General features: G+C 56.4%; 1 protein-coding gene across 3 annotated transcripts in view; it reads right to left on the reverse strand.

The window, feature by feature from the left end:
* The window catches only part of INPP5A (inositol polyphosphate-5-phosphatase A), a 176150-nt gene that overhangs the window by 118084 nt on the left and 33640 nt on the right, over window positions 1-24426 (reverse strand). For all 3 annotated transcript variants that reach the window (XM_017659853.3, XM_073240094.1, XM_073240095.1), the window contains exon 2: window positions 10434-10475. In XM_017659853.3, coding sequence (XP_017515342.1) covers window positions 10434-10475 — 42 coding nt within the window. The remainder of the gene's footprint in view (window positions 1-10433; window positions 10476-24426) is intronic.

The raw sequence follows: 24426 nt of genomic DNA on the forward strand, positions 1-24426 counted from the left end.
TCTAATTTAAGAAGTGCTTTCCCCCGACTGAGGGGAGCGCAGGGTCAGTCGAGTCCTCAGCAGGCACGGCGACGACTCTGCCTGGTCACCCACTCACCTGCTTCCCCACACTGACCGCACGAGCCAGCAGGCAGCCACAGCCCCACAGCCATGGCACACGACACCAGGCAACACCTCTGAGCCTCCCCAAAGCCACCTTTCCTGCTCGGGGCCACTCCACGCTGCAGCGACTGCGACCACCCGACCTAAAGGGTCCAGTGAGGCCCACACCTGGCTCCCTGCCCTTGAGCCCAGCATCGCCTGGCCCCAGCCCTGCCCTCAGCTGCACGCCTGCCCTCTGGCCCCCTACAATTGCCTCTTCCCCACCCCCCATCCAGTCCCCCCATTCCAAAGGGCCCACCCTGGACCTCACGTCAGTGTCCTCAGCAGACGACGCCACCTCGTCCCCTGCCTGGTCCCAAGATCTCTCCGAGGGAGTGGCGGCTCCCAGCCTTCCAAGAGTTCCTGGAGCCATTCCAGCCCATTGGGCCACCAACGCAGACCCCATAGTGCCCAGGTGACCACCCAGGCCCTCGGGCCCCACCTGCCTGCCAGGCCAACCCAGGGTGCTCCCCATCCTCCAGGAGGCCCACTGATGGCACTCTCTGTCCCGCAGCAGACGGCTGCCCCTCCGCCCCATCACCAGGGGCCCCTCCGGGCTCAGTGTCCTGCACCTTCGGCCCCTTCTGACTTCATCCCACTGCTGGTGACTCCCAGAGTCCTGCCAGCCCTCCCCTCTCACGGTCTCTTCTGCACCGACGGACCTGCCCACCCAGCCAAGAGGACAGAACCCAGCAGCCCCTGCTTCCCCACTCAGCGGCCAGCTCAGCCTCAGGGGCTGCACTGGCTGGACTCCCCCGCTGTGGCTGCAAGGCTTGGCCACATGGCCCTGGGCCACCTCTCTGCACTTCTTCACACCTCGACTTTCTGTGTAAAATGAAGGGTTCAGAGTGACCTCGTGTCAGGCGGTGCAGACACCCCCAGATGGTGGGTTTGGGTGGTGGGCGGGCCTAACCGGAACCAAGCTTCTGCTGCTCAGCAGACACCCTGGCTCTAGACAGTGCGAGACTGAAGCAGACAGGAGGGTGCAGGGACAGGGCCACAGTCCTGAGGTCCTGCAGCCACCGCTTCCTTCACTACCCACCTGAACCGCCTCCAAATGCCTGTGATGGGCAGTATACTGCACACTTGTCCCCCAGATCATTAAAAGCCCACAAGAACACAATCGTTATGGCTGCACCACAGCCGCTCCCAACGGATGTGAGAGTGTGCACCACAGGCCTGAAGCTAAGCAGAAGGTCTCAACGCTGGGGCTGCTGCGGGGTCTGGGAAAGAGAGTGTACACTACTGATCACCCACCTGGGACGGGGGCGAGGGCTGGGGTCACGAGCTACCGTGAGGCTCCGTGAGGCTCCCGAGAAAGACCAGAAGGCACTACCCCCCTGCAGCCCGGACCCGCCCGCCGACCCGTCTGCGGCAAGCAGCCTGAGGGGGCCGCCCTCTTGTTTCCGAGGCACAGGAGGGGACTCGGCTGGGTGGCTTTGGCGGAGTCGGAAGGGGCCCGTCCTGGAAACCCTCAGCCAGCTGCACGCCCTCCTGTCCGTCCAGAGACGTGCAGCTGCTGGATGCTCAGGAGGCGCCCTGGCAGGTCACCCCACGTTGGGGCGGGACATCGGGGTCAGAGGCGAGACGAAGACATGAACACCGCAGAGTTTCACACTGGTCACATGCTGAGATGGTGATATTCTGGATATACTGGATTGCATGGTATTATTTAAATGAATTTTACCTATTTCTTTTTATTTTTTAAATGGCTACTAGAAAATTAAATTACATATGTATTTCCCAGGATATTCTAGAAGACAGGCCTTTGACCGTTTTTCTAATAGAATTTTACATATTCTCTCATTCTTAAGAGCTCTTTATAATAAAGTTTTGAAACTGCACTCTTATCGAGTTAAATTCCTCAGTCCTTTCCTCCATGAGCCCTCCAGCTGTCTGCAGTGTAGAGAAGCCCCCCGCCCCCCCACAGAAAGCGTCAGGCAGTGGCTCCCCAGCGTCCCGATGCCCAGGGCACAGCCAGCTAGGCGGGTGGCGGGAGGGCAGTTCAAGCCCCTCCCCAGCGAGCAGGCACCTCGAGACGCTCACTGTGCACACAGGTGGACGTCCTGGGTGGCACCGCCACCAGACAGTGCATGGCCCTTCACCAGCAACAGGGTCTTTCCTTGTCAGAATGTCCAGTGGAGGCTCCAGCGTCATCGCCACGGAGAGGTAAGTGGCTTGCTTGGAGCACCGGCCGGGAGGCGCAGCACCAGGGCCCCTGGCCCACGACGGGCTTTCTGCCATGCCGCCTTACTGTCTTGGTAAGAAAGGGTCTGAGCTTCAGGCTATGCCAACAGACTTTGCCTAAAGAGAGGACGTGTCGTCAGGATGTGAGGGCCACACTGGCCTCACAGAAGGGAAGACACCGCTGGCAGCTCTGCTTTCAGGGCTTCCGGTTTGAGGTCAATTTCTTGTCCACACTGGAGGTGCTCCCAAGAGTGAGCTCGCCCTCCAGAGAACAGTGCCAGGGGCGCGTCCACAAGGCCAGAGCTCACCCAGGTCAACCACGCCTCTCTGGGCGGCACTGCTGGCCCGCAGGTCCCCACCTCCCCTGCACTGGTGCTGTTCTGGCCCAGGGATCCTCCCTAGCTGCTCACCCACACCCACCAGCCTTCTCCACACATCAACCATACCCCAGCCCACAGGCTTCACCAACTGGACCACACCACCCCTTGCAGACGGCAGTGGTCCTCACCAAGTCCAGGAAAGCCTGAAGCTCCTGATGGGGGCGGGCGTGAGGGTGGGGGTGGGGCAGGCCCTGTGCGCCCGCCCGCCATCCTCTCAGCCTTCCCAGAGCCCCGGCCTGCACACGTGCCACTGGGATTCCTGCAGGTGCATGTCTTCCGGCTTCCCTCACCCACCACTTCCAACCATTAACACGCAGCTACCGAGCTAGCAGACCTCAGGCCAGCAGCAGGGGACAGGGCAACGGAGGACAGATGGTGCGCCTCCCAGCCTGGAAGTGCCCGCTCCCGCAGGGGAGACGGCCACCGCACGAGCCAGCCAGCAACCACCGTCAGGGGCAAGTGGGGAGCTCAAGGAGGACGCAGAGGCTCCACAAGGCCTTGTTTGGGGCTGCTCTGTGCAGACGCTGCAAGGATGCAGGGCAGAAGCAGGAGGCCAAGGCAGCCGGTGGAGGGGACAGAGGCCTGAGCAGGGTGGCAGCAGGGACGGGGGAGAGTCAGATTCCGGAAAGCCACGGTTGGAGCGCAGACCCGAACCACACTGTCCTGAATGAAGATGCTGGTGTGGGTATGGGGCTGGGGATGGAGGGGGGCCTGAGAGTCCCAAGCAAGGCTGGCAGCTGGGACCAAGGGTCTGGAAGGAGAGGAGAAGACAGGCTTGAAATAAAGACCTGGGCAGCTCCAAGGTCCCGGGGCTGGGATCTGGAGAGACCCCAGCAGAGCCCTGGCACCACAGCCCAGGGCGGGTCAGCTGGGGCCTCAGAGGAGAGCCTCGTTGCCGCAGGGCCCTGGCTGCAGGGCCCGGAGCCACCAGCACAGGGGAAGCGGGCCGAGGGCAGCAGCCTCCCCCGGGACCCTGCTTGGCAGCAGCGGGCCTTCCCACCCCACATCTGGCCTGTCCCACACACCATGCCCAAGGCGTCAGACCCATGGGATTGGACCGCATGCAGCCTTCGAGTCTGGGCTCCCGCACGGGGAGATTCGCTTCAGGTTTCTGTGTCAACATACATTTCCGTGTCAACTGGGTCAACAGGGTGGGATTCTTGGGTCATGTTGTGGGAATGTGTTCAACTTTATAAAAACAGATTGCTTTCTTGGTGGCCATGCCACGGTGCAGCCCCCTAGCAGGGCGGGAGGGCTCCCTGCACTGGGTGTGTGTTCATTTCAGCCAACCTAGTGGCTATGTACTGATCTCTCCTGCGGTTTTGATCAGCGTTTCCCACGAGCCCATGGTGCTGAGCATCTTTCCGTGTGCTTATTCACCATTTGTGCGTCATCTTTGGCAAAGTGTTGGCTCAAATCCTCTGCTCGCTTTGGAACTGGGCTCTTTGGTTTCTTGTCATTGTCCTGGAGGATCCGTTATATGTTCTGGAGGCCAGCCCCTCACCAGACTCAGGACCTGCAGACCCGCTGCCCCTCTAGCCCAACACGTCTTCTCTCCTTAACAGTGTCTTACAAAGAGAAGTACTTACTGACTGCAGTGAATTATTTATCAATTTTTCCCTTTTATGAAATGTGCTTCTGGTGTTGTACCTAAATAGTCTTTGCCTAACTCAAAGTCACCAAGACTCTCCCCTACGTTTTCTTACAAAACTTTTATAATTTTAAGTTTTACACTTAGGAATATGGCCTATTTTAACCTTTGTGTATGGTGCAAAGTATGGAAAATCTGCTTTTGCATATGGACGTCCAATCGCCCAGCACCGTCTCTCTGATGAGCTGCTGTCAGCCTCGGTCAGTCATCTGCCCAGACTTCTGGGCTTATTTCTGTATCTCTCCTGTTTCACTGATCTGTTTCTCTGCCCTTTGCTGAGAGAACACTGCTTGACTGCTGCCACTCGGCAATAAATCCTAAAATCAGACAGGCCCCGAGCTGTCCGGCTGACTCTAGTCCCTCTGCTTTCCCACATGCATCTGAGAACCATCTCGTAGACTTCTACGAAAATACCACTGGAACCGCCTGGAATCGATCTGCCAGCCAGTGGACAGTCACACCCCGACACGATGGAGTCTCCCGGCCCCCAGACGTGACTTACCTCTCGATTTCCTTCCGTCTGCTCTGACTTCATCAGTGTTCCAGGGTTTTCAGTGTACAGATGTTAACATTCTTCATTAGCTTTTACCCAAGTATTTCATTTTAGCGCTACTGCAAATATCATTTCTTAGGTTTCCAATTGTTCATAGCTAACATAAAAATAGATGTTTTCACACTGACCTTGCATGTTGCAAACTAAGTAAATCCCCTATATCAGTAAAGTTTCTGTGGATTCTTCATGATTTTCTGTACAGCCCATCAGGTCTCCTGCCAGCAGACAGTCTTCTTGCTTCTTTCCAGTCTGTAGGGCTGTGATTTCTTTTCTCGCCTCATTGCGCCGGCGAGGCCCTTGGTGCCGCAGGGAACAGGGGAGGGAGCCCCGAGAGTCGTCGCCCTGGCCCAGCCTCCAGGCAGCAGAGCCTCCGTCCGTCCCCTTCAGCCGGGGGGCCGGGCTGCTTGCCGATGTCCCTTCTGGACTGCGGGGGCACCTTTCTGTTCTAAGTTTGCTGAGAGCTGAGAGCGCTCAAGACATGGCATTACGGCTCTGTCGGGCGCCTTTTCTGTACCTATGAAGATGATCATATGGTTTTCTTCCTCATCTGTAGGCACGGTAAATTCCATTTACTGATTTTGGATGTTAAGCCAGACTTGCATTCCTTGGTGATGATGCATCAACTCTGGGATATATTGTTTATGTGCTTGTGTGTATATCACATGTGTGCACATGCATGTGTGCATCACGTGTCACATATGTTTGTGTATGCTGCTTTATGTATTTGATTTGCTGAAGTTTTATGAAACCGCATTAATTTCACGGGGATATTGATCTCTCTACTTGTACCATGTAACGTCTCTGTCTTGGATGCCACAGAAATGCTGAGTCCACAGGCTAAGTCAGGAAGCGCAACCTATTTGCCATGTTCCTGAAAAATTTCCATGGAAGTGTTATTGTTTCCTGCTTAAATGCTTGACAGAATTCATCAATTCTACCTCGGACAGGTTTTTGTGGGACAGTGTTGGGAAAATTTCAATCTACAGATAGAGGACTATGGAGTTCCTTTATTTCTTCTTGATGAAGCTTTGACACTCTATTTTTCCAGAAATATGTTTTCAAATGCATTAGCAGAAGGCTGTTCATGACATGCCCCTTATTTTTTAATGCCTACAGGATTTTTAGGGATGATGGCTCATGTCAAATTCCTGAAATTAATAATTTGTTTGCTACTTTAAGAAGTTAGATATAGAAGAGCAGATTAAACCCAAAGGAATCAAAAGAAAGGGCAAAGTACAGAGCAGAGATCTGTGGAAGGGAACACGGAGAGACAGGACACCAGTCAGACCAGAAGCAGGCTCTCCGAGATCCATGAGACCGATGAACCTCTGGCCGCGCTGCCGACTTACTCCCCTCGCTCCGGGCCTCCCCTCTCCCCTCCCTGCCTCCGAGCTGGCCTGGAAAGTCCTGAGCGCACGAGAACAGGGGCCTCGTCCTCTCGGGCCGGCAGCAGGGTGGCCCAGGGCCTGCCTGCTCCCTCTCTCGGGGCGGCCTCTTCTCTCCTGTCTGAAAACCACCGTTTCACATACACTTCTGGTTTTAATGTGTTTAAGGCAGGAGGGTAAATTTGGAACCTGCTTCTCCATGTCAGCCGGAAGCAGATACTGCTCATCCCATTATTTTCAAAATAATTGACAGGAACAATTGCGACAGACGTAAATGGGCAAAAAGACGTAAATGGGCAAAAAAATGTCCTGTTCAGCTACCCTACTGTCTCTACCTTCACCTATCCCGGAGCTGCTTATGATTCTGTAACGGGACAGCAAAGCACAGGATTCCTGGCCATGGTGCACTGTGCCTGCTGGGAGGCAAGTGGCTGCCGGCCATCTGGCATCTCCTAAGCCAATTCGCCAGCAGTATTGACGGGAGGCCCTGTTTGCTCTCGGAGTCTGCTTTAAACAGTTCTAACAGCACCCTGGTCCCCTCACTAAAAAGCAGTAAGTATTAGCTCAGTGAAAACATCTTTAGTAATTGCTCTTTTTATATTTGCATGAGAAGCAACATTATAGCTATTTTAAAATGTATTCTATAGCATTACTATAAACAAACTTGAAACACCCTAATAGTCCACCAACAGAAAAATAACTCTAAAAAACAATGGCTTATCCCTTAGTGAAATATTATGAGGCTGTAAAAGTACATTCACAGAGTCTTGTAAAGAAGGGGTCCTTCTCCACCAGGTGCACAGCTAGACAGCATGCACACCCACCTAGAGGCAGAATGGGGTGGGACACTTATACTTTTCTGTTTTGTGCAATTGCCTCAGGCTGTCATCCAGTCAAGAAGTGCTAAGCACACGCTCTGTGCAGGCGCACCCTAGCACTCAGGACCCAGCCAGGGGAGGGCAGGCCCTGCCCCGAGAGCTGGCCCGCAAGTGTGCATCTGTGCAGTCTGCACTTGGGGCAGGCTTGCTATCCTGGCACCTGGCCCACAGTTGAAAGAACTGACATTACATCATGTATGTCCTTCAGGTCTGGGTGCAGCCTCCTCAGAAGCCCTCCGACACCCCAAGCACACTGTACCCCCAGCCCCAAGCAGGTTCATTTCCTTCCCAGCACTGCCCCCTGGGCTACCCTAGGGAGCTTCCAGCTGTCTCTACAGCGCAAGGGAAGCTCCCAAGGGCAGGGGGTGTCTGGCACATTCACTGCTGGCCCCCAATGCCTGGCATGGCTGCCGGCACCTCCCAAGCCAGGGTCTCTTCCTGTTCTTGTAAGGGCACGAATCCATCATGGACCCACTCTCACAGACTCATCTAACCCCGATCACTCCCGAAGGCCCCACGTCCTAACACCACCGCACTGGGGGGTGGGCTTCAACGGGTGGGCCCGGGACACAAACACTCCATCCACACAGACGTGGGGCTTGCATTTCCAGTGGGAGAGATTAGGTAAGTGCCCGACAGACACAGAACACAGGTTCAGACAGTGATGAGTCCACAGGGCACAGTATGAATATGCCAGGGGCTGAGAGGGTGCCCAGGAGGGGCCTCGAGGGAGAGCCGCACGGACAAGGGCTGGGACAGCGAGAGCGGGAGGTGCCCAGGGAAGGGCGAGGGTGAAGGCCCGATGCACTGGGGACAGAGCAGAGACCAAGGAGGCCATGGGGCAGGGCTGGGGGCCGCATCAGGACGTCCCAGAGAGCCACCCGCTGTGACACAGAGTGGGACAGGACGTGGCCAGGCCCCGGGAGACGGTGCGCGGGCTGTGAAGGGGGGTGAGGCTGGGACCGGCCCCACCTTGAGGCCTGGGCTCCCCACACGGGGAAGACCGTGGTGTTGGGGGTGGTGGGTCCGGAAGCCTGACCCTCAGGGAGAAGTTGGTGTTAGGAAAGGCACACAGGCCAGGGCGGGGGGAGGCGGCCAGGGCGACCCTAGGCCCTGCATCTCCTGGAAGGCAGACCCACTCTGGGGCCACAGCCGTGTTCAGGATCGAGCGTGTCAGAATCCCGCTTGTGGCAGCCTCAGCCGCTCGTCAGAACTGATGGAAACACCACTGACACTTTCTCCTGCTTCTCACATTTTTACAGTAATCGGGTTTTACAAAAAAGCCTGAATTTCTCCAAGAATTCCAAAAACCATGAAGGTCAGATCAGTTCTGTTTATAAAAGAGCTGGGTAAAGGTTAGTTTGAAAAGTAAAATAACTTCATAATAGACACTCTGGGCCTTAAAAAAAAAAGGACAGCGTCCCAGTGTCGCTCTGCCCAGAGGCCTCCTGACACCTGGCACTGGGCCCCGCGCCCTGGCTCTGGGTGGCACCGCCCCCTCTGCACAGGCTGGCTGAGCACCTCGCTGACCAAGTCAGCCTGTAAGTGTCAGAGGGTGCACTTGCATTAAAATCTTACTTTTAAAAATTGTGACTGAAAATTCTCTAAGTGTCCTGAAATTTATTCCTTTAGCTCACGAACCAGGAAAAGCTGCACATTCACCCAGCACATTGCCTCCCTCGCTTCCATTCTCTCTGCAAAGGCTCAGGGTCCCAGAAAGGAACACAGACCTTGGGGGACAGGTGGCCCCAGGGCTCTAGGTTCTGGGTTCCGGAAACAGCCCCACAGCAGTGAGGGGGCTTAGGGAGGAGCAAAGGCCGGGGGCCTGTGGTTTCCCGGGGCCAGAGCTCACAAAAAGCCCAGCTACCTCCCTCTGAGCCCATTCCAGACTGCTGTTCCAAACCGCACCGGGGACAAAGGGCATCGGTGTGACAGGCAGAAAGGTCAGAAGCGGCTCTGAGATGGGGTAAGTCCTGCCTGTTCAGTCTGGGTTCTCGCCGCCCACTCCCCACAACTGCCCCAGGGGCTCCACGCCGGACAGGCCCCCTGAACACTCTCTAGGCCCTTGCTGCCAGGGCCCTAGGTGTGCCCTGCATGACCTCAAGCCCAAGCCCCACGTGCTCCAAGGCCCATCCTTGGAAACAAACCACAACGCAAACCAGCAGACACACTGACTCGACGGCAGCTCTTATGGCCCCAACTGGCTCAGACTCGGGGCCGAGGAGCTGGGCCAGAGGGCGTGGGGTCAGGGCAGCCTGGGGTCAGGCCAGCACACAAGCAGGAGGAGCCCCTCGCCTGTCCCCAGTCGGTCAGCTTCCTGCTTGGCGCTGACGCTGGGGCAGCCCCGCCAGGCCCAGGTGGCCCTAAGGTCGGCTTGCACCCAGGCAGGATGGAATTCAGGGAAGAAGGGCCGAGAGCCCACCCCCCGCCAGAAGCCCCCGGCTGGCGGACTCTTACGGGCCCACCCAGGGGAGACTCCTCCGGGGATGGTCCTGGTGCCCTGTCCCCTGCCCTGAGCTATGCCCCAGGGAGCACCCCCATCCCTGGCAGACCACACAGGTCAGATGGGTGAGGGCGGGACACCCGCACTAGATGACGAGGGACAGGAAGGCTGCCCGAGGCTGCTCCCTCGGCCCCCCTGCCACCCCAGAAGAGGAACACCCCCCACGTCCTGCCATGGGGCCTGAGCCTCTAGAGGAACACAGACCCAACACATGGCCGCCCTCGGTGCCCGGCGCGGGTGCGGGAGCCTGAGGGACCTGCAGGCCCATTTCCCACCCTGGGCCCAGGACCCCAGACCTGCTGCTCCTGGCTGTGCTTGCGCCTCCTGGAGGGCACGGCCCCAGGAGGGCCCTCTGCCCGCCTCAGGCTGGTCCCCAGCACCCCAAACAGAACTCACCACCAATGAGTGGCTCAGCCAACATCTGCCCATGGACGGGCAGGAGCTGGGCAGCTGGTCCTGAGAGCATGCCCCCCGAAGTCTCTGACCCACGCCCCCCAGCCCCTCACCCACACTTCCTGCTCAGGACCCAAGGTGGCCCCACCACCTCCACATGGCAACCACAGGGCACCCCTGAAGGGCATCCTCATGCCGCCCCAAATCTGTCAGCGGCCCCCCCTTCTGATAATGCAGAGCCCGCACCCAGGCCCTCCCGGGGGCCCTGCTGTCGCCTGGGAGACACGGGACTCCCATGGAAGTAAACGGCGCCTCGCCGGAGCCAGGCGTCCAGAAGAGCACGCGGCCACCGCACTCCTTACCTGATAAAACTCCCGAAGCCAGTTCTTCTGAAGGTTTTCTGGCTGTAAATTAAGAAGAAAGAAAAGACGGTCAGACCACTGACTAGGCCCCAAGCTGCCACGAGCGGAAGATAAGTGTGGTTGAAGCCCCACGTTGGCCTCACTGTGTGGGGGTAGGGCACCTGCTGGGCACGGGGCAGGCCGCTGACCCGCAGGTCATTGCAGAGACAAGCCAGCCCAGCAGCAGCAGGTCCCCACACGAACCCTCAGCCCCACTGTGTCCCCACAGGCCGCCTGCAGGCAGGCAGGGTGGAGCCACAGAGCAGCAAGGGCAGCAGAGCTCTGTCCTTGGGGCACCAAGGGGCTGCCACCCTCCAACAGGCCTCGGGAACACCGGGCGGAGTGCGGGGCGCACAGGCCTCAGCAAGGAGGGGCACCGCCCTGCACTGCGGCCCTGCTGGGGTCCTCGGAGGCCAGGCTGGCCAGCCGAGGGGTACGTGGCCCAAACGCAAAGGGACAGGGTGCAGGGAGGGGGCGGCAGCCCTGGATGTGGACGTGGGCACTGGGTCACTTGCGGGGGAGCTCCATGAGGTGGACTCCGTGCTTCACAGTGCGGAGGGGGAGGTTCAGGGGGCCTGCCACCTGCCCACATGAGTGTCCCTGACACCACTGAGCAAGCACTCATGCCAGGACAGCGAGGCTAAGGTTCTGGGTTTTTACCACAACTGAAAGTGAACGCCACTCTCCCCCAAGGACGAAGGTGCCACCTGACCTCTGACCCCGCCCGAGCAGAGCTCCAGCGCAGGCTGACCAGAGCTGGGGACACGTCGCACCCCAAAGCCAAGTGGCTCACACGGGCAGGCTCTCCGGGCCCACAGGCGCTGCTGAGGGTCCTGACAAGCAGGGTGGCTGAACCTTAGGTGAACGAATGCGGAGGGGCCCCTGGGGCACAGGGCAGGAGACAGGCCTTCAGTCACCATGCCCAGGCCTGGGGTGTCCAGGCGAAGGGAATCCCAGAGGCTGAAAGCAGACTGTGGCCAGGGCGGGGGCACAGGTGTGGACACCATGGCCCCAGGCCTCTCTCGGGTATGATGATCATGTTCTAAGCAGACTGCAGGGGTGGCCGCACGGTTCCGAGCGCACTGAAACCATGGGAATGGGCACCCCCCTCCCATCAGCCCCGTCCCTGCGCCGCCTGGACCCGGGCACACATGGCCAGGAGAGAGCAGGCACTGGCTCCATCAACTGGCTCTGGCACTAAGGTTATAAAGAAAGAGGACTTCAGGTGCAGGGATCCCAGGCACCAGACAACAAGGACCGAGGGCGTGGGAGGGCCACCCCTACGGCCGCCCAGCACTGCTCACACATGCAAAGGCCCTGGGGCCCACCAGCACGCACAGTGACCTTCCAGAGAGAACAGGACTTCACAGAACTGAGCACACACTCAGGACTGGTTTCCACTTAAACAAAAGGGGGCTGGCAGTGACTCTGCACTAATGTTGAGTAAGACAAGAGGCAATCACTGGACCCCAGGGCCCTTCCAGCAGGGCCGGTCCTGCTGTTTGCTGTTCAGGCCTGGGGTTTGTGTCTGACAATGCAGGTTTCCCTGCATGACCCTGGACGGCGATGACAGGGGTTGATTCAGGGACATTGGGGACAGGCTGGTGACACTGGAGTGTCCGGGTGTCCCTGCGAAGCCACGTGCATCCCTTCCTGTGTGTCCTGCAGGGCAGCTGACCCAGTATGCCGGCTTGTGTTTCGGCCCCAACAGGGAGGTCCCGCTGGCATCCTCTGCCTGGTTCTGATGCCTCTGCACGACACCCCATGACCTCCTTCAGCAAACAGAAGCTGAGCAGGGTCTCCTAGTACACGCCACGGTCTGCTACAACCACCCCTCTTGCCCATGTCCCTGTCTTGGAGGAAAGGAGGCCCAGCTCACTGCTGCCCACCAGAGCCACTCTGTGCATGGCCCTGCTCTCCCCTCCTGGCAGCCCTGCACAACCACTCAGGAGGAGGGGCAAAGGAGCCCCATCACAAAGCCTCTGTGACCCAGGCTGCCACCAGCCCCACACTGACCAGGCGTCCCCCTGCTCTGGTGGCCCTTGGCCCCACACCCCACTCAAGCCATTGTGAGGAACTGCAGGTCCCGGCCCATTGGCAACATGCGTCAAGATCTGGGGGCAATGCTGCCCAGCCTGCTCTGCGCCCCGACGGCAGCCTACCAGGGACCCTCTAAGGACCACCAGATGCACAGACATGCATGGAAACACTGAACAGCTGGTCGCGACTTGGAAGCGGCTTTAGAAACTTCATGTCCCTACAGCCCAGTTCTGGGGCCGGCATCTCATTTAGGTCACTGATATGGTTTGTGAGCCACTCTGACTGCACAGACACTGGAATAAACCCCAACAGTCCTAAAACAGTGCTGTAAACAAAGATGTATCTGCGGCTGTTTGCTGTTTAGAAAAAGGCCTCTGGGAGGCCACGGAATAATCACACTCAAATCGAAATAAGCGGCACAAAGGCCAGACGCCCTCAGAGCGGCCAGAGGGGAAATTCGCTGGAAAGGACCGTGACCCTGGAGAGAACCCCGGGCCTGCCTGTCGGGCTCACTGTGACAGCCGTGGCGACCTGTGCAGTCCCCCCGTCCAGGAGCCGTTCCTGGCTGGCACTTCTCTGGCTTGAGGGCCGTGCCTGCCTGCCTGGCCACTGGCCCCAATGCCCCTCCTGGCATGCCCACGCCTGCCCCACTCAGTCCTCGCTGCTGTCTGTCCCCACCTCCCAGCACCCTTTCAGAGGATGCCCCTCTCCCCTCAGGAGCACTCCCTGCCCATCTCACCTGCCTCAACCCTCCACACCTGGGGGCTGCTGGCACTTAGCGGGCACAGCCACACAGCCTCCAGACACCACTGAGACCAAGGGCAACACGCCCCTCTCCCCGCCCCGCTCTCACACACTCTGTTGCACACCTGTGTGCTCACTACCCCCAGCCCCTCCACATGCGTCTCTGTCAATGGCATGTGAATCCCACCTGCAGAGACTAAAATGTGAGCTCTGTGTGCTCCATGGCTGCTGAGTGAACCCCACTGCCCAGCCCACCTCCCTCGCTCTTCCTCCCAGGAAGCCCCCTGCTATGCCCCCGCCAGCCCGCCACTCCTCCTCTTTGCAGCCGGCACCCCCCACTGCCCTGGCCAGGACAGCCAGTCCTTCCCAGGGCCGACGGCACCCACGGGGAGGCCAGCCTTCTTCCCTCCTTGGCCTCAGGGCCTTTGCACATGCCCTCCCACGATGCTGGTGCTCCCGCCTCCACTGCTCTCAGGTCGCCGGGCCTTCTGGCCCCAGGCCGGCCTGTTCCCACCCTGAGCTGTGAGCTGCGTCACACCGCTTCCCTCTTCCCTCAGCGCTGTCTCCAGAAGGACGCCTCACGTCCCAGCCCGCACCACAGTGGGGCCATGTGAACACTGGGGCATGGGTGGCGAAGGGAAGCTGGACCCCAAATTTAACCCAATGATAAAGCAAGCATAGTGAGGGGTTCCCAGGTAGTGCCAACCTCACACCTCAGCCCTGCCAGGTGGCAAGCCACGGGACAAGAAGAGAATGCCTCCCAGGGAGAGCGGGGAGACCTCGCTGACAGCCAGGAGTCGCACACCCTGGTGCCCCTGGGCAGGGGGCTGGACAGGGAGGCAGAGAGCCCACACACACTGGGGCAGAGACCCCGAAAGGGAGGAACATGGCCACGCTGGGGACAGTATAGCATTCCAGGAAAACTGATGCGAGAGCGCTGGCAGCCCGCCACACCCAACCCCAAGGGACACATGGAGACGGGGCTCCGCGACGCCAGGCAGAGCCACAGGTACAGGTCAAGGCGTGGGGCTCAAACAGGAGGCCACGGCACAGGTCGTGTTCAGAGCCGGGGCCACCCATGGAGGCCCACAAGATCAGGAGATGTGGAGACAAGAGGCTGCACAGGGCCAGGCTCCGCCCAGAGCCCGGGACTCATAAGCACGGGTTGAAGTTCAAATGCATTTGTAAACACCAAATTCTTAAAGACTTTTTTAAGTTTTCTTATCCTTAGAAGGATTTTAGAGAGATCATACTTTTTGCATCAATGAAACATTTTTCTCAAGTTCAGAAGTTCTTTCAGTTTCAATTCACTGGGGTTTGATTTAACAGTCTGACTAAGATGGCAGAGGCTGCAAACCTTGCTACCCAGCCCGCCCCATCCACAGAAGCTCCCTTGGCCCCGAGGGCCGCCTGGGAACACAGCCAACACATGCGGACAGTGCCCCTGTTTGGCGGGTCTGGGGTGATCTGTGTCTTCCCGTGATGCTTGTTCTTTAAGAAAAACAAGATGCGCCTATGAAACAAGTCCACTTCAGCAGGAGGTGTGAACACTGGGGTGGAGCCCCTAACAGACGACATCCAAACCGGGAAAGCCAGAGGCCCGAGGTGAGCTGACAGGTGCCTCGACCTCCCAGGGCCTCCCTCCCGCTCCGGAGCGCGGGGCAGGCACGGGAGAGGGGGACGTGGCGGGAGAGGGCACAGGCGCCGACTGACAAGGAGCACCAGGACCAGTTCCGTACTTACCCAGAGACGCTACCAGAGACCCTCTATTTGACAAACAAATACACTCCAGGTGGCATCAGAAGATAAACACAAAACCTGAAACCATAATCACAAGAGAACACAAGCACATAGCTGTCCTCGTGGTAGAAAGAAGGGCTTCCTAGACATAAAAGCAAAGCAAGCTGAGGGGGAGATACAGACCTAATACCCAGAACCCGAATGACCCGCGGCCAGCACTGTCCCCAGTGCTGGCACACCTGCGGCTCTTCCGCTGAGACCAGGAGCAGGGCACGGGCGCCCCGCTCGCCACCTCCACTCAGCACCGCCCACGAGTCCCAGCCAGAGCAACTGGCCAAAGAAAAATAAACCGCATCCCCATCGGAAGGAAAAAACTTTCTCTGTTCAGAGGTGACACGATCTTATACGTAGAAAACCCTAAAGACTCCACACCAAAAAATATTATAATTAATAAATTCTGCAAAGTGGTAGGTCACAAAATCTACACACACACGTCAGTGATGTTTCTATACATTAACGATCTGAAAAAGATTGAGAAAATTCTGTTTTACAAAAGCATCAAAGAGAATAAAATATCGAGGACTAACATTAACCACGGATGCGAGGGAGGCCTGTACACTGAGCGCTGCAGGACCCGCTGGAGGGAGGGAAGGCCTCCGCCCGATGGAGACCCAGCGGCGCTGACGGGAGGCCCCATGGCCGGGCCCACACCGCCCGGGCCCCCCGCAGAGTCAGCATCATCCCCGTCAACGTCCAAACGCTTGTGCAGAAACAGAGAAGTCTGCCCTGAAATTCATGTGGGATTTTGAATTCAAGGGACCACAAGCGGCCAAAAACAGTCCTGAAAGGGAGCAAACTGGAGGCCTCATGCTTCCTGAACGCGGACTTACTACGAGCCTACAGTCGTCCAGACAGCATGGCGCTGGTACCCACACAGGCCCACAGGCCCATACACATGGTCAAAGGACTTCTGACGACGGTGCCAAGACCGCCCCCAGGGAAAGGCAACAGTCTTTCCCAGAACAGGGCTGGTAAGACTAGGGATCTCACGCGTCAAGTCGGGCCCTCGGCTCAGCACCACATACTCAGGTCAGTTCCAAACGCATCACAGACCTAATCTACAGAGCTCTTAGAAGAAAACACAGGGGCTTCGGGACTCGGGATTGGCGATGATTTCCTCTTCGATGGGACACCAAAAGCAGAGGCACCGATGAAAAAGTGCACCAGACCATGTCAGAATTACAGACTTCCATGCCTCAAAAGGCACTACCCATAGACTGAAAAGGCAACCTGCAGAGGTAAGAAAACACAGACGACTCACGCCTGGTGAAGGTCTAGCAGTACCCGGAACACAGGTTAAAGCTCTGACACGGGTCGTGACGCAGACGGCCCCGGAGGATGTCACGCTGGACGACATGAGCCGTCACGGTAGGACAGACACTGCATGACCCCACGAATATGAGGGGCCGAGGACAGTCACAGCCACAGCAGGTGTGAGCGGGGTGTGGGTGGGGAGCCAGCGTCCAGGGTGCTGAGTTCAGCCTGAGAGGACGGGAAAGCCCTGGGGCGGACAGCTGTGACGGCCACACGACACGTGAACGCGCCTGACCCCCCGGCGCAGTGCACTTGGTCATAAAGGTGACTTTACATTCTGTGCCTTTTCCCACAGTAAAAGAGGGGACAGACCTAAACTAAGCTGGCAGTGCGACCATGCACTGTGCCTCAGCGTGCCCGCGGGCTTGCTCAGTATGTTATTACATTTTCCTCTTATTTTATTAGCCAATGAAGAAAACACACACCAAAAGCACAAAACACTGGAAATAAAAACAGCAAAGAGATGATGCTCTTCAATGCCAGCAAAATGAGGGTGTACACGTCATTTTTATATAAACAGCATATAAAAATATTCCCACCCAACCCATAACCTTCCAGTTTAACTTTCTGAATGTAGTCCTGAAGATGTGTGGAAAACATGATCTCCTGAACTTGTAATCGCAGTGTGACATCCTGGGGTTTGCCTCAAATCTCACCCCACTGAGTGCAGGGAGTCCGACACAAACCACTGCATCCTCCATGAGGAAAGTGGGGCTACCGAGGGTCCTGCTCCTCAAGGAGGGTAGCTCAGGACGGGCCCCCAACAGCCAGAACGAATACGAGCCTGAGCACATCCCCCGATGCGCTGGGAGAAGAAAGGGAGAAAGACAAGGGCAGAAACAACGGGACACTTAACAGAGTCCCAGACCCAAGACACAGCCTCGAACACCGAAACCCAGGCACGTGGACGCGCTCACACACGGACCCGGCAGGCCCTCTGCCGAGGCCAGAGCCAGAGCTGGCCTGTGAGGTGCGTCCCAGTGCTCCCGACACCAGCCTACCACCCCCACGGCCACTCCGGCCGCAGCCCTGCTGTCCACACTGTCCACTCCTGCGGCGTGAGCTGCAGCGGTGACTCTGCCCCCGGGGCGGCTCAGGCAAGGCCCCGAGGCCTCCCGACTTACAGCCTACACTCGGCTAATGCAGAGATATTTCTAAATCCACTAAAGTAGGAATGAAAGCTAAACACACAAACTAGATCTTGAAGAGATACTCATTTCAGCCCGAGGTGTGGGCCGTACCAGGCTCTGCATATATTCAGCTACCAGCTTTACAGAAAGTACTCACCTTATTTATCTCCTAAACACCCCGCGTTTGCTCTTATGATTGTGCAGAAAAATGCAAAATGATCAAAATGTGGCCAGCAAATGTTAAAAATACTCATTCCTCCCAAATGTGGAATTCTATTTCTGGAAGTCAATCCTCCAAGGAACAATTCTAAATAGCAAAAATGCTCTGTATGCAAAGTTCATAACAACACCATGTGTAGGAGAACTACAAATGGAATACTCCAGAAAAGTAGAGAGGGCTCGTCCATAAAGTTACACAGTCTGTGTGCGGAAGAAAACAGGAGGGAAGCAGCCAGAAGAAGCAGGTGATAAGGTCTGGGCACAGACATGCTGACAATCACCTGACAGTCGTACGTACCACTAACACATGCAATGCCGCTGAACTGTGTGTACACTTACAAACAGCTAAAGGGACCAGCGTTACACTGGGCATAGTTTACAAAAAAACCGAGCCACGTGATGACACATGGAAGCGGTTTATACCTTAGAGATGGGTGGCCACAAAATGAACCATATGCACACACTCCAGCCCCAACACGCGGAGCAGAGGCAGCCCTGCAGAAAGTGGCCGCCCAGCGTCCCTTTCCACACCCAGGAACCCACACTGGCAGAAGCCACCCCACGTGGGTCCCAGGACCGCATGGCAGAGCCCCGTGTGACTCAGCGCCCAGAGGGGTTAGCTGACTTGAACCCTCTCAACAGCGTTGTTACCAGGGGGACAGAAAAAAAGATGAGAAAAAAAACAGTAACATTTTAGAGTGGTTGTATTTGAGGCCATGGTTATTTTTTCCTCTATTTTCTTCATTCTTAATATGCATTCATAATTATCATGCATTACTTTCACCATTTGTAACTCTTAATTTTAAAAGCTCCAGGAAGAGAAATTAAGGGAAGTTCTCAGAACACGTCAGCAATGTTTTAAATACCACTAGTCACTATAAGCAACAATAAAAGGCCAGCCACAAACAGGGAAACTACCTGCAGCTTCTATGAGAGTCACTGGGCTAATAGGTCTGCTGCACGAGAAGCAGCTAATAAGCCAGCGAACCAACATGCCACACATGCCACCCACCACACGGTCTGCCACCCGCCACACAAACACGCCACCTGCCACACAGTCCACCACCCACCATATACACACGCCACCCGCCACACACACATGCCACCCACCACATGGTCCGCCACCCACCACACACACATGCCACCCACCACATGGTCCACCACCCACCACACACACACATGCCACCCGCCACACACACATGCCACCCACCACATGGTCCACCACCTGCCACACACACATGCCACCCACCACATGGTCCGCCACCCACCACACACACATGCCACCAACCACATGGTCCGCCACCCACCACACACACATGCCACCCACCACATGGTCCGCCACCCACCACACACACATGCCACCCACCACATGGTCCACCACCCACCACACACACATGCCACCCACCACATGGTCCGCCACCCACCACACACACATGCCACCAACCACATGGTCCACCACCCACCACACACACACATGCCACCCGCCACACACACGTCGCCCACCACCTGCCACACACACATGCCACTTGCCACACACACCTGCCAGTCTGCCACTCACAATACACACACATGCCACACACACCACACAGTCCACCACCCTGTCACACACACCTACCACCCACCACACAGTCCACCACCCACCACACGGTCTGCCACCACCACATACACATGCCACCCCCCCCACACACACACCACACACCACACACACACTGCCTGACACACTAGAACACACCACACATATGCACCTACTCAACAGCCCCCATGCTAGTGGCCACTGGATTGGACAGCACCTACTATGGCACACTACCATCAACAACGGAAAGGTCTCTGGCCCAAGGTCAGCATTGCTGGCAGCTGTGATGATGATGGCAATGCTCTGTCTCCACAGAAGCCAAACCTGCACTTGAAATGTGGCTGCTGGGACTAAGTAACTGAGTTCTTAATTTAATTTAATTAATTAAAGTTTAAACAGGCACTTGTAGTTAGTGACTACATTATTAGCACAGCTAGATGATAGAAAAAGAAGGGAAACAATGTGTCTATTATGGGCCAAACATATCATTGACATATAAACATGATAAAGGCAGCATATATAAGAAGGGAGAGACTTCACACCCATCTCACTTACGCTATCAGGGCAAACACCCCAAATTAAGCGATGCAGCCCTACTCTAAAAATCCACACATCATAACCAAGTGGACTTTTCCACGAATGTGCAGATGGTTCACTATTAGGAAAACCTCTAACACAACTGATCATACTAAGGCTAAGAAAATCAAATGATTGTCTTTAACTGAAAAGTTAACAAACAACTTCCAGTTGCAGCTCAAGCAGGCAAAGAGTTTGCAGGCCTCACCCCCATCTCCACAGTGACTTTTCTTGGACCCATCAGAAAACTGAAGTGGCCACTTCTGAACCCTGAACCCTGAACCCTGGAGAGAGATAAACAGGGTTCAGCCCAAATCTGCTCACCTGGGAGACAGGCTGCAGGAGCCATGACCTGGCAGGAAGACATCAATGATAGTGTCAGTGAACTGTTGGATGCCGAGGGCAGACAAGCATGAGTGCGAGGAGCCCCTCAGCACGCAGTTTTAAGGGGGACCCCACACTGTGCAGGTTTTGCCTCCAGGCATCCCCCCAGGTGCTGACTATGAAGACTGACATCAGGCCCCCTTTGAGAAGGAGGATCTGGCAGAGAACTACTGCCAGAGTGCTGTCCACAGCAGAGCTCCTGTGCAGAGGCCACCTAGCCTCGCCATCTGTGGGAGGGTGGCCTTCCTTTGTACCTGAGGATGGGTGCAATGGGTGCTGAGAAACACCTGTGAAGGCCACAGCCCAGGGACACAGGCCACTAAGACTAAGATGTGATTATCAGATGGCAGAACACACTCTGCCCTGTGCCCTCCCCCACCCACCTCCAGGGACTCCCCACCAGGCCTTCCCCGCCCCCCACCCCCACTTCCCACATACCTTCCTCCACCCCAACAGGGCTCCACTGTAATGCAGTGGATTCCAGCTGCAAGGGGAGAGGAGAGCTGAGGAGGGGTCCTGGACACAGAATGAGGGTGCTAGGGGACCGTGGAGCCCTGACACCCAGACACAGCAGACGGAAACGCAGCCCAGCTCCTCACAGATGAGCACAAGATCTCACGCTGAAAGCCAGGCTACCTCAGCTCCCGCCACCCAGCTTCCAAACAAAATGAGAAAGCATACTACAAGGCAAGAAGGTCTGAAGACATTAAAAATGCATCATGCTGTTAAGACACAGATTTTGGAATTATCAGAAAGGGAATTTAAAATGACTGAGATTACTACGCTACAGTTGCTAGAGGAAAACATGGGTGGCAAGCAACAACAGGGCTAGCGGGCACAGAGGCGGGAACTCCGGGAGAGAATCGGAAGAGGCGCTGCAGACGGGTGACCCCACGCAGGAGGGAGACGGCCTCCGACAGGCTCACCAGCAGCCAGGGTGCAGCCGAGCAAACAATCGGTGGGCCAAAACCGAAATGCAGAGAAGACTGAAAAATTTACAGAACATCCAAGAACTGGGAGACGCCTTCAAAAGCCAGAGCACCCGCATCATGGGAATTCCAGACGTGGAGAGAGAGCAGAGGAGCACCGGCAGCTGAGGACCTGTCAAACGAGTGACGAAGGCCCAAAGGCAGAGAAACGGGGGCCATGGAGCACCGGTGCGATACAGGGTGAACATCCACACGTGGCACATAGTATTCAAGGAGCATGGAACCGCAGACAGAGAACATCTTCCGAGAAAATGCCCCTCATCTACCGAGGAACGAGGGCAGGAGACCCAGGGAACCTCCCGACTGCCGCACAGGCAGCGGGGGCGTGAAGCGAACCTCCCCAGGGGTGAAACAGAAGGAGGAAAACGCCACCAACCTGGGATAATGCGTCCAGCAAAATCACCTTTCAAAGTGAAGGAGAAATAGAGACCTTGTCAGACAGAACTGAGGAAAGTCATCACTAGGAGACCTGCCCTGCAAGGAGTGCTTTAAAAAGTTCTTCAGGAGGAGGAAAATCACACAGGCCAAAATTTTGGATTTACATAAAGAAGGACGAACAATGGAGAAAAAAAAAGATGGAAGTTAAAAGTTAACTGAAAAGCTCTTCAGTAAGTCAGCAACCACTGGTGATAAAACGTTAAGAGGCCGAAACTGACAGGGGCCGGTTGGGAGGCAGGCTTCCAAGGGGCCGCCACCTGCCCCACCTGGTGCCGCTGCCCTGCAGGCGCCCCCGCAGACCCATGGGCAGGAGAGGACGCACGCCACTCCTGCGATCAGGTGACATTTCACGGCAAAGGTTGAGGAACTGTTCAGATGTAATTAAGTTCTAAAATTAACTGATCTTAAGATAATAAAGAAAGGGGCATTATCTGGGGCAGGTCTGCCCTTATCAGGGAGCAGGCGAGCCATTCCAAAGACGATCTAAAGGTCAGGGTCCAGAGGCAGAAGAGGCGGCCCCGCCCCACCGGGCAGGCTGCCCGATCCTACAGTCTCAAGGAAATGACTCGTGCCACACGCCGAGGGAGCGCAGCAGCAGACCCCATCCTGGCTGCTCCCCGACGAAGATGCAGTCCAGAGACCCTGAGTGGAAGACGCTGTCCCCCAGAGGCTGGGACAATAATGGGTGCTTGTTTAAAACCATTAGCTTTGTGGTAATTTGTTACACAGCATAGAAAACTCATCCATGTCTTTAATACTAGAAATATGTATATGTGTGCATAATAAAATAAAATAAAATATTGTTGTACGTCTTTTTGCTCCAGATTTTATTTTGGTGTAAAGCCCGCAGTAAGGATCTAATTTAAAACCTTACCCAAACGGTAGCCCCCATCTTACAGCTGTTAACCTGTACGAGTGATCCTTGCTCCTGGGGTTACTGTAAGGTCAATCCACCCACTGAACCTTCCTTCCTCAAATAATTAGTCTTATCAAATATTTATTTAATTTATGTATTCAAACAAGTAACTCAACATTTCCGTAACAACGTTTTTCTGGGTTTTTTTCCTGCTTTTTATTAATAATATTTTATCTTCCTATATTCCTTCAGTTTTTGGCAAACTTCTGTATTTTAGCTTTTTGAGTGAAATGTTTTACTTTAATTATTTACTTAATAGCAACAAGTGTGACTATCACAGAGTGCTTGTATGGGAAGTGCTACCACACACACTGACACCTCACCCCTCCTCACCGGAGCCATCAGGCCAGGACAAGGCAGAGATGCAGTTATTTCCCACAACGCATATGGAAGACACTAGGGAACAGTCACCGACGGATGGAGGCAGGACTGAGGGAGGTGGAACTGAGCAGCCCACACCTGGGTGGCACAGAGCACATCGGAACACCCTGGGCACGGGCAGGCGGGCAGAGCAGCAAGGGGGGGCAGGTGGCAGAGCAGGACAAAGAGTAAGATGCCAGCAGACAGTTGCCCGCCAACCAGTCGGTGCAGGGGTGGGGGTGGGGGGTGCAGAACACCGCCCGGCAGCAGCAGCCCAAAACAAGGTAAAAGCTGGGAATAAGTTTCAAAGTGTGAACATTCTGCAGTAAGAGAAAACACGACATTCCTGGCAGAGACAAAAGGCATTCCTGACGCGGGGGTCGGGGGGGAACCCAGCCCCAGGGCCGCTGGCCCCAGCGCAGCCCCAGCCCGAACTGGGTAAGCCGACTCTAGGTTCATGTGGAAAAATAAACTGTGACTCGAAATTCAGATACCATTTTTACAAAGAATGATATTCAACTACAATTAAGAAAAACACAGGGCAAAAAAAACATAAGCAAAGTCAAAAGACAAATGTTGAGCTGACTGAACATCCTTGAAACCAAATCACACAGGAAGAGTTAACATTTGAAGAACTTACAAAAGTAGAGGAAAACTGGCAGAAAATCTGAAAGAAAAATGTGTGTAGACACACAGGAGCAGTCCGACATTCCCAGTGACCTTGCCCACCCGAGGGGCAGAGGCCTGGGGGCGGAACGGGCTCCCTGCGCTCACCACAGCCCACGGAGATCCATGCACAGCTGCAAAACAGGGGCTCTGCCCACGTTCCACCACTGGGCCAGGCCTGGCCGCCAGCTTCGGAGCGTGGCGGGCAGATGCGCGCTCAGGTCGCCAAGGGCCGGAGAGGGGAAGGCAGGCGGGGGCGCCTGAGGAGCCATGCTCAGGTTGGGGGCTTCCCGTGGGGTCCTGGGGCAAAGCCAGGCCTCGGCAGCCCACTCTGCCCCAGTGGGCCCATTAGTGGCCCTAACCAGCCCCCAGCTGCCTGGTGCCCGGCATGCTGCCTGGACCCTCAGCAGAGGCTGGGCCCCCACCCAACTCCCCAGGGGTGCCAGGCCAATGGCGGGGCCAGCCTGCAGGACAGTACTGTGCTGGTGGCACCTCCTGCCTCCCCTTCCCCTGCCCTACGCCGACAGTCCAAGTGGCCACCCATCCTCGCTCCCCGCCTCCAGCTGAACTCAGGCCACAGGCCACCTGTGCCACAGCTCCCTGCCGCCACAGTGGCCGCCGGCTCCAGCAGCACCCTCCCTGGCGCTCCCCACAGACACCGGGTCCGTGGCCAGCTGGCTGGGCCACGCTACAGAGAAGGGACGAATCTTGGAGTGTAAGTGGTACACTGGAAGTGCAGCTCCCAGGGGGCCAGGATTCAAGTCCCCATTCCCCCTGCAGGGGCCTCAGAAAGGCACAGCCCCTC

The sequence above is a fragment of the Manis javanica genome, chromosome 7 (assembly GCF_040802235.1).
Source record: "Manis javanica isolate MJ-LG chromosome 7, MJ_LKY, whole genome shotgun sequence".
Classification (NCBI taxonomy): Eukaryota; Metazoa; Chordata; class Mammalia; order Pholidota; family Manidae; genus Manis; species Manis javanica.